Raw genomic sequence first — 12,993 nt, 5'->3', positions numbered from 1 at the left:
ACTAAAGCGAATATCAAAGATATTCAGGCTAATATACCAAATAATTTATAATCTGAGTTCGTTAAGTCTTTCTACCTTCATATACATATTGATCATCTGTTTCATAAAAACTATAGTATGGTGAAAACACGAGGAGATTTACTTCAAAAACATTGATCCAACTAAATAAAGTTAAATAGCACTTATACGGTTATTCATCAACTTAAATTATCAAGATCTTGAAGAATCATGACTGATTTTAATACTTAACTAATCAATTAACATAATGGCATAAATCTATTTATTTCTGGATGCAACTAGCAATCAGTTGAACAGATTAAAATGACTTAAAGTTGTTTTCTTTTATAGGTTCCGTATATTTTTCAAATAATTATAGACATCTTCAAAATATAAATTTTATAGTATAAATGCTCTGACAAAAAGAAATTCAACACTGATAATACCATGGATAGAAATGTAAGTAAACATTACAATAGCTTTTATTACAATAAAATCGTTACTAATTTAGTTGATTGAATAGTTCATTAGATGATTGATTAAACTAAAGAAAAATAGTTTTAACAAAACCGAACGAATTATTATAAATAAAAACAAATGCATCTAACTGATGCATCGAAATAAAGGAAATTTATCAGAGACAATGGAAAAGGAATAAAATAAAATAAAATCACCAACGGGTTCATTTAATGCTGTATACCAAGGTCCGATAATATCTATTTTGAGAAATACAAAAATGGTTTATTATTTTCACTGAAATTTAGTAGTCAAGTCATTAGGTATTGTTTGTTTTGAAAAAAACACATATATGTTAATTTTGTTTCTTTTCTTGTAAGCTAATTAGAGCTGCTTAAAGATGAAAAAGAAATTGCTGGAAATTTGTATTGAAAAAAAACAAACTATGAAAAAACCGCTTGAATTTAAACAAAGCTTGATAAGTTAATTCTTATAAAATAAAATGAACCGAATGTACAATTATTACCCTATAAAGCATTAATCAGCAAAGATGGATTCATGAATGAAGTGTTGAACTAAAGTTTTCGAGTCAGCTAATATATGTTAACAAGGTGTATTTGCATTTTTAAGATGAATATTGTTCTTTGTGCAAATTTCAACTTTTATCCTTTAGAATTAAAGTAAAGCTCGCTAACAATATTCACGAAATATTGAGAAGAGTAAATAACTGAGTAGCGGTTTAAACAATTAAATCATAGAGAATGAAATGTTAATGCTTAGAATCACTCTTTAGCTAATTCGTACTTAGGTTACTACTAAAATGAAAGAAACAATTAAAATAGATAAATTTGGATAGTTTTTCTTATGAAAATATGCGAAACAGTAACATTTGCGATTCCATAAAATGAGTCTAAGAGAGGAAATAACTTTTGGCATTACATTATAAAAAATAGAGATGACCTTTTTGAAAAGTGAAAATGAATCAAAATGATTGTCTTGTCAATCAGAATTGTTGATACTTACTTACTTACGCCTGTTACCCCTTGTGGCGGAGCATAGGTCACTCACCAGCATTCTCCATCCAATTCTGTACTAGGCGAACCTTTCCACTTCTTTCCAGTTGCTATTCATCCTTTTCATATCTGCTTGTGTTTCCCGACGTAGTGTATTCTTCGGTCCTCCTCTTTTCTGTCTCCCTTCAGGATTCCATGTTAGGGCTTGCCTCTTGATGTAGTTTTGTGATTTCCGTAATGTGTGTACTATCCATTCCCAACGTCTTTTTATAATTTCCTCCTCAACCGGAAGTTGGTTTGTCTTCTACCACAGTAGACTGTTGCTGATGGTATCCAGTCAACGGACATTCAGTATCTTACGTAGAAAATAGTTTATGAATACTTCTACGTTTTTGATGATAGTTGTAGTAGTTCACCAAGTTTCAGCTCCATACAGTAGAACTGTCTTGATGTTCATGTTGAAGATTCTGACTTTGAAATTAATTGACAGTCGTTTTGAGTTCCGTATGTTCTTCAATTGTAGGAATGTGGACCTTGCTTTGCCAATCCTTCCTTGCCTTTAAGTCTGCATCAGATCCTCCTTGTTCATGGATGCTGATACCCAGATAAGTGAAAGGTTCCACCTCTTCAAGAAGCCTATTGTGTTATTCCTTTGAGGAAAGCAAGTTTTGACTTCAAAGTACTACTTCACTAACTAGAAAAATTCAGAATCTAAAAACTAGGATTACTTTGACAGGATATTTGGCAAGAAGCTTGTCAAGTGAAGCATCGAGTAATTTTTGATACAATCTACCGTTTATAATGCATCATTTGGCTTAGAACTTTCTGGTCACATTGGAACTTTTATTAGATAACTACTAACTGATAAGTTTCTTTGAATTTTTCGACTCGATAAACACAATGAATTTCAGATAATGATCACATAAACCAATAACGTAAAATAATTTATTCACTATGTGATTTGTTTAGACTTACTCATTTAACTTATTCATATTACAATTAATAGAAACAAAGCCAAGATTATCTTCAATTAAAGCTATTGCAATATTACAATTTCACTTACTGAACCACGGGTCTCACAACATCAATGGCAAAACTATAAACTAAGTAGAAATAATAGTTTAAAAGAGCATTTTATGCATATTTGTACACGATAAACAGTAGATCATAGTGGTACAAGAAGTTGTTATAATCGCACGAAGCATTTCGAACATGAAATGTTTCTTATTATTTTATTTATTTATTTATTTAAATATATAAACATTGGTACAAGAAGGCACCGAAAAGATATGTGCCACATAAATCATTCAATTTGTGTGAGGGCTAGGATACTGCCCGGTTGTTCAAAACGAAGCAGGTGGTTTTCTTAGGGGGCCACGCCCGGAGCCTTTGACCTGAAGGTGTAATCCACAAGGCAGTGGAGCAACGTAAGGATATGCAGTTCCATGATAACCGGTGACCAACGATTGGTTCATACGCCATTTTTCCCTCAGGATCCGGGAGCCCATGTGCACCATTGGTTTGGAATCAGGGTTTTCCAACTCCCCTAGGTGGATCCTCCGTGTCCACCAACCCGGCATTCACTTTTCGTTCTCCCAATTTCGCAGACAACACCCCTGCCGCGGGAAAGCAGTGAGTAGGATTCCCCTGGCAGGAGTTGTATGCACGTGACCATGTAAGAGCATTTCGAGAGGGAGAGCTGACTCTCCCCATTTTCGGCCGTACCAGGGCATTTGGTGGCAGTATTTCTTATTGGAATCATTAAACTCAGATAACTAAAACAATAATTCACCAAATATCATTGTTCATCCTGATTTGGTTGTGTATAAATAGAATTTTTGATTATGCGCATAATTAAACTTAAGTCACATTGACTTTCTAATAGCGCAAAATATTACAAAAACACTTATTATAATGTAGATTCATTTTAACTAATCTACTGTGTATATTCTCACTTTTACATATTCTTCGAAAAAAAGTGGGAAACGATTTGTGCTTAAAAACAAAAATACGCACGATGAGAAATTTCCACAAGAGAAGAAATTTGTTGTGACGACTCATAATCTATTCTGAGTGATTTTATTGTGTGTAGTAATAGATAAAGCCATTACTATTATTTTTATTGTCACTAAAGTAAATTAAGCTTTAAGAGTTTACTCTGTTGAAAATTATTTAAAAAAAGATAGATTCAGCAGATTTGTTTCATTTCTCTAAATAGTAATTGAATAAAATTTAGTCAACTTTAATATCTACATAATTAAATATTAGACGATGGAATGTAAATATAAACAGTTAAGATAGATTCCATTCATTTCAAAGTACATTTCGTTGTAAAAATAAACTGTAACATGTTCATTGATGATTTGTTACTGAAATAACTTTTGATAACCAATGAGATGAGTAAACTCTAAAACCGCTTTCAGTGAGTTATGATAAAGTCACATAGATTGTCTTCGTTACACGGTGGCATAACATAACTTGTTTGGTTGTCAATTTTGATAGAAAATAACTCTAAGCAATAGAATCCACTGCAATTTAGCATTTCAATTATTTTCACACCTAAGGGTTTAGTGTTTCAACATGGTATTACTGATTGAATAGCGGCCTTTCTCTACCTAGATAAACGTTATGTGACCTAAACTGTTGTTGAATGGAAGGGATACTACAGAGATAACAGTGACTGAATATAAAGAACAACTGGACATAAGCGGACAATTTGTCGGGGAGAAAGTGACCTCATCTTAATATTAATGAACAGGGCATTCTGAAAAGAATCGTGGTCTACATACATGTCCACTGCCCAAAATGTGATTAAATTTCAATGATTCGAAAATACCATTCTTCCACCCCAAGAAGTTTACGGAGTTCATGATAGGCAGGAACACCATGAATGAGCATACTTTGCGGCAAACTAAAATACGATTCCTAACGTACCATGCCGGTAGTGCTTTTATTGGATAAACCAATAAAGCTTGAAAAAGATAGGATCGTCTAAACGTTGTCAACCAGATTATTTAACTTAACAAAGTAATCCGACATCGGTGGTTTAGTTATTTACTTCTATTCGAAAAGATAGTCAATACGTTACAATTCTTCATCTTACTCAAGAAAGAATGGATGAATAACCGATTAGAGAAAAATCATTTTCCATCGATTATTGGGATAAGCATGACTATATTTCATTTTGAATGTCTCTTTGTCAATTAATAGGGTTCTACAGCAAAATAAACCTTCGTGTATTAGACCGATTCATAATTATTATGAAAGTGAAAGCACACGAGTTCTAAACAAATTGAAATGAGCTTCGACTTTATAATATAAAGGTTAAACCCTACTTATTTCATGACAAAAATATATCAAAACTATAGAGTTACTCGAAGTACAAAGTATAAAACAACCAGCGAGTTGCACTTCCACATTGGCTAGATAATGTATATGATGAACTGATTCAGACGTGTAACGTTTGCTAGGGCACTGCAATTTGTGGAAGATGACAAGTCGGTTAGACAAAAAGATAGAAATTACCCATTTAGTTATCAGACGACTGATCTATAAAATCAACGGCAGGTTTATTGATACACATGCGCAAATATGTGAATCAAATCTCATTTTCTGATTAACACATTGTTTACATTGAGTTGTTGCTTCGTGTCCCTCTTGTCTTCTTGGTACTCACGGTCTTAGCCAAGTGTATAAAGGACATAGTGTTGAATAGAAATTGTGTGCGCTCTTTAATTAACATCTGCGTTACTACTGTGTTCATATTTGCGAACTCCAAGTTTATAACATAATATACTTTTTAATCCACAATCCAATGTAAATTGTTAATGATTCTTATATCAACAGGTTTATAAAGTTACTTAGAGTAGATTTCTTCTTCTCCTATGGACTGATAGAACAATGATCGAAATGCCAAGATATTGGGAAACACTTATCTTCATTCACGTCCTACCAAACTAATGAGGTAAATCACAAAGGTCAAGCTAATTTTGAAGAGTTACTTAGAAATCCTTTAATATTGACATTGTATTCATTAAACACTATGGGAAACGATTTATCTACATTGAATTCGATTTCTTTGATGGTTAGTGTTTATAGTTTCATGGTTGACTTAAAACTACATATAACTCTAATATGTTGTAGTTCTCATCTAAATATCATGGAAATTTTGTTCAAGCTATAGACGACCAAATTCAATGAAAATCATAAAAACCACTTACAGTGAGACAAATATACGGTATACCTTAATAAGTAAAAAACTTTAAACCAATTCTTTTTATCAATAAGGTGGTTGATACATGACATGATCACAATACACAGTCTGATTGAAAAGATTTATTCACCAATATGTTATGTAGCATATAATAACAGAAAATGGATTATGTACACAACTCATAACTAAATAAATACATTAATAATTCATTATTTATATTCGATAGGAAACAAATTGTATGCAAGTACATGAAATGTACACTGTGAAAAACACACAAATGTAGTTAGTAGTAATCTTTCACATCCTCATGGATACGTTGAAATATCCATAAAACAGGAACAAGAAATAATAACAAGAGTAGTGTGAAATAAAAGGCAACAAATAAAACACCGATACAGTCGAACCAAGAACGACCATAATCATTTTTGTTCAGTCAGATATAGGAGTATCAATGATAAACAAGAAAATCAGTAAGGAACTAAGGAGAAACTTGATAGACTAGAATGGATGATCACCATGACTGTATAAATAAGTAGTGACAACATAAAAAAAAATGTAACATAATAGTGGTAAAGGAATAAATAATAAAAGACAGCGAAGAGTGTTAGTGGTAACCTGTTAGTAGTGTCCTGCGCTAGATATGAGATCGATAAATCTAGCCCACAAAATATACAGGTTTACCAAAACCGGAGTCTATTTCAATAACAACAACCATGAGGACAGTAAGATACTCATATTTCAACACGATTACATAGGTTAAGTGGTAAATTTGTAACTGAATGATTCAATTGTGGGCTGTAAATATTTGATGAAGCAGTATATACAAGACATGGTTGATTTTCACGATTCACTGTACAATTAGTATTGTTATTATTAGCATTATTATTATTATCGTCATCAATATTATTATTTATATTAGTCGATGTAACAACATAACAATTAACACCAATGGTATTACTCGTGGTTAGCACAGCTGGTAGAAATGGTAGAGTTAAATTCAAACTTTTATATAACCTTTGATAATGTGGTAGAATTTCATATTCAGATGGAATTAGAGAAAACTCTAAACCCAATGCAACATCTAATTCTGTGTTGATTAAATCACGACGTGAGATACGAAACGTTGTCTCCAATTCCTAAAAAGAAGAAATGAAGAAAAAGGAACGCTGAAAAGACCATAAACAACAAAAGCGATAGCAAATCTCTTATCAAAAAGAAGAATATTAAAGTATGATAGTTGAATGAGACAAAAAAGAAGTTCCATACCAAAATGACTCAGACAAGAACAAAAGGACGGTTTCACAAGGGGGTTTTGTGGAGATTTTAGTAATAATAATAAAAGGTAAAGAAAGACAGGAAATCAAACCTAGACCACCCCTGAAAAACCTGAAAGCACTGGACGGCCGTTTCGCCCTATTGTGGAACTCCTCGTGGAGTCCAGTGGAGCTAATCCATGTCAGGTAGAGACAGGTATCTACCTCAGTACAATGGAAGTTGGTCGCGCAATTTCGTGGGTTGGTTGAGGTGAGACATTAACACCGTTGGATACCGGCTCAGTGGTCTATCGGTTAAGTGCTCTGGAGCGAGACTGGTAGGTTCTGGGTTCGAATCCCGCGAGGCGGGGTCGTGGATGCGCACTGCTGAGGAGTCACACAATAGGACGAAACGGCCGTCCAGTGCATCCAGGTTTTCCGCAGTGGTCTAGCTTCAATTGACTCATGATCTTAACTATATAAAAGAACGATTTCACTTGCAACAACAACAAACACATATTATATATGAGCAAATGAACAACCTATTGTTCGATTGATGATACATACTACTTATATGTCGACAAGAGTGGAACACACCACACTACTACTGCTATGTTTAGTATAGTTCCAGACGTTTCCTGAGGCCCACAGTCGTGTGTAACTCTATAAATACCCTCGTCTTTCTGCACATAAAATGACCTTCGAGTAAAACTTTTACTCGCTAGTTGCGCCTTTTCTCTAGTGTTCAAGTAAACGTGTAGAAGTATTTGGAATTATCGGACCTAGGTAAGAGGACAGTTTAAGCACATTATAAGCAAAACTTATCATTATTCAAAACAGTCGTACGGGCAAGTACTTTTGGTTTAGTCCGGTGCTTCCAGGTTTTCCATGGTGGTCTAGCTTAAATCGACTAATGAATTCAACTATTAAATTACTAATTAATGCAGAAATGATTATCACCAATAATATTGGGTACAGATAAGATCTTATTCACTTTCATCGTGTTCAAAAATATTTTTCAGTCAGAATACAGAACGATAGAGATATCTGCTGTTATTTTTCGTGCTAGAAATTTAAAACCACAGTCAAACAAGAACATCTAAAGAATTCCTTGAACATCAACCACGTATAGATACAAGAACTTACTTGGAGTAAACCATATAATTGTGAACCTTTTACATCATTCAGCTTTGCACTGATCAAGAGTGAAGCTGAAGCACATAATCTTCTATTCAATTTTGTTAAAAACAACTATAAACCGAAATGGAAGAGATAAAACAGTAAACAATGAAAATTTTCTCTACTTCTTGAAGCAAAGGACACAACAAAGAACCATAAAATTAACAGACAGGATAATTTGGTTCTTGAAATAGATATTGTTACAACTGAAGAACTCATTTACACAACCATCAATGATTAAATTCCATACTACAGGACTAGGATTTCTCCCTCCTCATCCCCAATAATTGAAGTCTCATTAACACTGAAGAATTTATATTCCATCACTAACGGTCATGAAGAAACATAAACTTGTGAGTTAATTTACAAATGATATGCTTGATGCTATTACGAGCTCACCTTACTTGGTAAACGAAACGAAGGTCAAAGACATAGTGACACGATAGGCTATTCTAATCCGTTGACCCCGGCCCCGCTAACTAGGATCAAGAAGTATTGATGAGGGGTAGAGAATGTATTCAACAAGCACCCAGAAAATAGATCACTAAGCACACCAACCAATTAATATTTTGTCCCTAAAATTATTTTAACATTGAACTATTCCTATGAATTTTTAGGATTAACTCCAACCTTATTTGAAAATCTCACATCACGAATGAAGTCTATAAATCTGATTATTCCACTTAAGATAAGCAATTATTAATCAATTAATGATTTTTTACCTTTGAATGTTTCCAACAAAGATAACAACTTTAGCTGCATTTTGTTATGCCCCAATAAGCATAATGAATGGTAACTTTGAGATCTATTTATGAACCAATATTATGCATATATTTTTTATTGTATAATTACTAAATAACTAAACTATTCATATTCGTGTCCCCCTTATTATAAGCTTTATTTTGACCCATAGACTGTTATTATATGATTTACCATTCTGAAATTACACCCAGTCTACTAATTACTGTTCCCCTTATTTACAGTCACATTTGGCCAAATCTTGTACATGTTATTTTTTATTTTATGGTACGATGTGGTCAGTCTGAGTGGTATATAAACTCAACATGTTTGAAATACAATGATTCACGCCGCAGAAGCTATTATGAACTTAACTGGCTGGGCTAAGCAGAAGCAGGACCGATACGTACTCTAGACTGCTCGTACGGTTTTCGTGTGTCACTGTTCCAATCGATAATTCGCTGCTCTCTCATTGGCGGTCTTATCACGTCATTCGTTAACAAGGCATCCACTCGGTCACAAGTTATAACACATTTCTACAGTGGATTTCTACTATTGGATTTTTCACTTTAATGAACGCACTTAATCTAAATCTTTAAATTTAACCGTTTGATTATGTAGTTTATTTGACGAAGAACTTCATACGCAACTTGAATATTAAGATTCACATATTACAACAAAGTCTACTTTATATACAAATGGTACTTCTGAGAATATTATCAAGAATTGCGGAGGTTCAATCAGAAACATGTTAGAAAACAGTAGGCAATAAACGGATTTTCTGGGAGAGAAACGAAATTTCTACACAATTTGCTAAATAGAAAAATGTAAATGGCTGACAGGAGAGAGCATTTCAAAAATTATTCCGGTCTAAATAGATTGATAAACATGAATTGTATACATAAATTTATTTAAGAAAATCTAAATAAGGTGTAAAAAGCTAAATAGTTCTGATATAAAAACCTGACATTAAAAGTATTTGAAATACTAATACATTTCTGTACATCTTCGTCATAATGAATATTATGGTGTAAACTATGTAATTTTTCCGGACAAATATATCCGTGATGATGTATGCATACTGAAGATTTATGAAAGTAGACATTCTACAAAATCCAATACTCTAAACAGGTGATTTTTAAAGATGGGAACGTTCGATGTAAAGAATTGGTGGGTATTAGAAACCAATACAGCAGCTAAGCGAACGATCTACATTACAACCTCTACTTAATTTTAATAGTAGGTAAAAATAGGAATAATAAGTAAGTTGGTACAACATGACGTATGATAGGGGATGTGCCAGCGAATATTGAGTTTGAATTAGTTGTCAGAAGAAAATATGTAAAATTATTGCCATACAACACACTCCCAATAAAATTGATCACCGAAAATTTGAAGAACAAATATAATTTAATAACACAACCGAAAATAAGCTGGGATTTTCATGTGATTCTAAAATAAGCAACATAGAATCATTTTACACTTGATAGGTATAACATACAAGGGTGTGAGAGGAATACTTCTATTGAAATTCCGAAGATACTAAAACCGAAAATCAAAGCATGAGAATCGATTAACATTGCGTAGACTAAGCAGGATCGCCAAGCAATAATGAACGAACAAAACAATAGAATTTTATCTAAAATCTGAATGAGTTATTTAGAAACCTCCAAGTTTAAATACCAAGTGGAAAGCAAACGACAACATAACCTCCATTGAAAATTTCAAAAGGACTGCATCACTAAAATATTCAATAAAAGTAGGATTTATATATTACTTTCATCCCATACTTTCTTTTCCTCATATTGCCAACCAAAAATAGTGATTCTTGTCGTGAAATTATTCCCTTTTGTTATAAGTATGAAGTCCAATTAACATTATTCGCCGTTAATGCAAAGAAACTAGTAAATGCTATAACTACTTGCTCTTAATATTTACTTGTCAATTTCTATTAGGCAATATAGTTTTCCGTTAACTTGGCATAAATCCTTTAGTTCCCTTTACATATTTTCATGTTGAATGAAAAACAATCAGTGACATTCGAATATCAATGAGAAGATTCAAACAATCAATACAAAAATGAACAAAATATTACCTTTAGTACTAATTTTTCGAAAAGCACATGAGCATGTGCAACAATCCATAGGTCCATAGACAACTGAAAATTAGAATTTCATATGACATATATATTACTACTAAATAAAATATAAGTAGCTCAACTTTTAAAGTATAAAATGATAACGTATATAAATTCAGTCTTAAAAGTTGTGGATTGGATTAACGATGTCATTTTTAAAAACCAGTTGAACGAATTCACATAAAATATTTATTGAGGTGACAAATCTATTTTTTATGCGTGAGACTTGTATGTTTCATTTACTATTAGTAGGAAAACAAAATCTGGCTAAATCAATCATTAGACTGATGAAAAAACAAGCACACAGAGACAGAAAGTCAAAAATATAACTTTATAGTAGACGCTTTATGGTTTAAATTGTCAACTTGTTAGGTGACGATCATTGTAGATGAGAATGGGAAGTGATTGAAAGTGATAATGACAAAATTACGAGACTGTAATGAATCCAACATACACAAAAAGAACTGAGCTTAAATTCCACTGAATTGTGTTTATTTAGAATTATAAGGCATATACAAAATATGTCTCAAATGAACAAAGAGTCTACTTTTTAAAGGATTCTAATGACACAGATGGTTCTTGAGAAGAAGATATAGACAAATTTTTAAGGAATATCTGCCGTGAACTGAAGTGATATTTAAGACAACAGTTAGGTGTGAATTTTTTTTAAATATCCTGATTTCATTTGAATGAATATCAGTACCTCGGTAAAAAAATAAGCCACAAAAAGTAAATTCAAATTACACCACTAAATTGGAAATTAAAAAAAAGAACAACTAACGCGTTGAGCAATTTGTACTAATACTAATTTTATGCTACGCAATTTCGTTAACGTTATTTGTATTGACGGGAATCTTTCATGGAATTGTCGATTGACTTCACGCTTACGCTCATTCGGTCGAATATATCCCAAAACACTAGTCTGCAATGGTATAATTAGATTGGAAAACAGTAAATAAATCATAATGATAGCAGTATAATTTGGTGAAACATATTGAGTCTTATAAATCAAGAAGAATCATAAGCCACCAGAGACAATGTTTTCTGTATGAAAAGATGACTAATTCTTTACATTGGTGAAATTGACCAGGAGTGATTGCATACACTTGTTATGAAAGGTTAGTATGATGTTAATTCAATCAATGAATCAGTCAGTGTGAAGTGAATCACTGTTAAAATGAGATCAAACAAAGAACAAACCTACAAATCATCAATTGAGGTGGTTGGGATATGTATTACGTATGACCAGCCACTGTTTACTTAGACATGCGATGCTTGCTGGTATAGAATCAGACTGTAAGAAAGCTAGGGGCGGCCAAACGAAGACGTGACATCAGTTCGTGAAGTCGCTGACTGATAGATTGAATAATGTTGGTAAGTGCAGACGAAGTGTTTGGAGTCCACGCGATAACTATGAACGATAATTGTAGACATTGGGTGAAATGGCTCAGAATCGGTCTTCTCTCACTTTTAGAGTTTTAAAATCATATTTCTGTTTTACAAATCTTTTTTTCTTGCATCACAAAGCCTATGCTTAGTGTTTTTCAGTACCACTGATATGGTTACCACTTTTACTATTTTGGCATTTATCATGATAATTTCATCTCACTGCTTTGCTTCATATGGTGTGGGAACTTGAACCGATGCATAAATTTACCAGGGTTCCTACGTTGCTTGCAACTGGCTTAATCCAAATGGAGAGCATCGTCCACAAACATAACCATTGACAAACAGTGAATATCTTACAAAAGTATAACTGTTCAATCTTCGGAAATGCGAAAACAGCTACTTCGTTCTGCTGGAAACATAGATACAGAGTTTTCTGTCAACCAGATCTAACCAGCAAGATTATGAAGAACATTTGGTAGTGATCTCAACTAGTCTGTACTAGTTAGAATACTTTCCACAATTCGCAATCCAGTCAAAATTTTTGTATAAGAAAGTATAGTTTCATTCAATAAAATAAAAAAAACGTTAGGTCAAGCACGGAGTAAAAAAATGTGTAAT

At 32.9% G+C, this 12,993-nt stretch overlaps 1 protein-coding gene across 1 annotated transcript in view; it reads right to left on the bottom strand.

Annotated features, from left to right (window-relative positions):
- Positions 1–5,787: 5,787 nt before the first annotated feature.
- Smp_134360 (hypothetical protein) overlaps positions 5,788–12,993 on the bottom strand; it is a 31,484-nt gene continuing 24,278 nt past the window's right edge. The window contains exons 7-10 of the mRNA XM_018788460.1: positions 11,768–11,908; positions 10,945–11,007; positions 8,079–8,183; positions 5,788–6,815 (exon numbers count right to left, since the gene is read on the bottom strand). Of these exons, the coding sequence (XP_018654000.1) occupies positions 6,411–6,815; positions 8,079–8,183; positions 10,945–11,007; positions 11,768–11,908 (714 nt within the window). The 3' untranslated portion in view covers positions 5,788–6,410. The remainder of the gene's footprint in view (positions 6,816–8,078; positions 8,184–10,944; positions 11,008–11,767; positions 11,909–12,993) is intronic.

Source organism: Schistosoma mansoni, chromosome W, assembly GCF_000237925.1.
Source record: "Schistosoma mansoni strain Puerto Rico chromosome W, complete genome".
Taxonomy (NCBI): domain Eukaryota; kingdom Metazoa; phylum Platyhelminthes; class Trematoda; order Strigeidida; family Schistosomatidae; genus Schistosoma; species Schistosoma mansoni.
The sequence above is the reverse complement of the archived record's forward strand: the minus strand, read 5'-3'. Positions and strand labels throughout refer to the sequence as shown.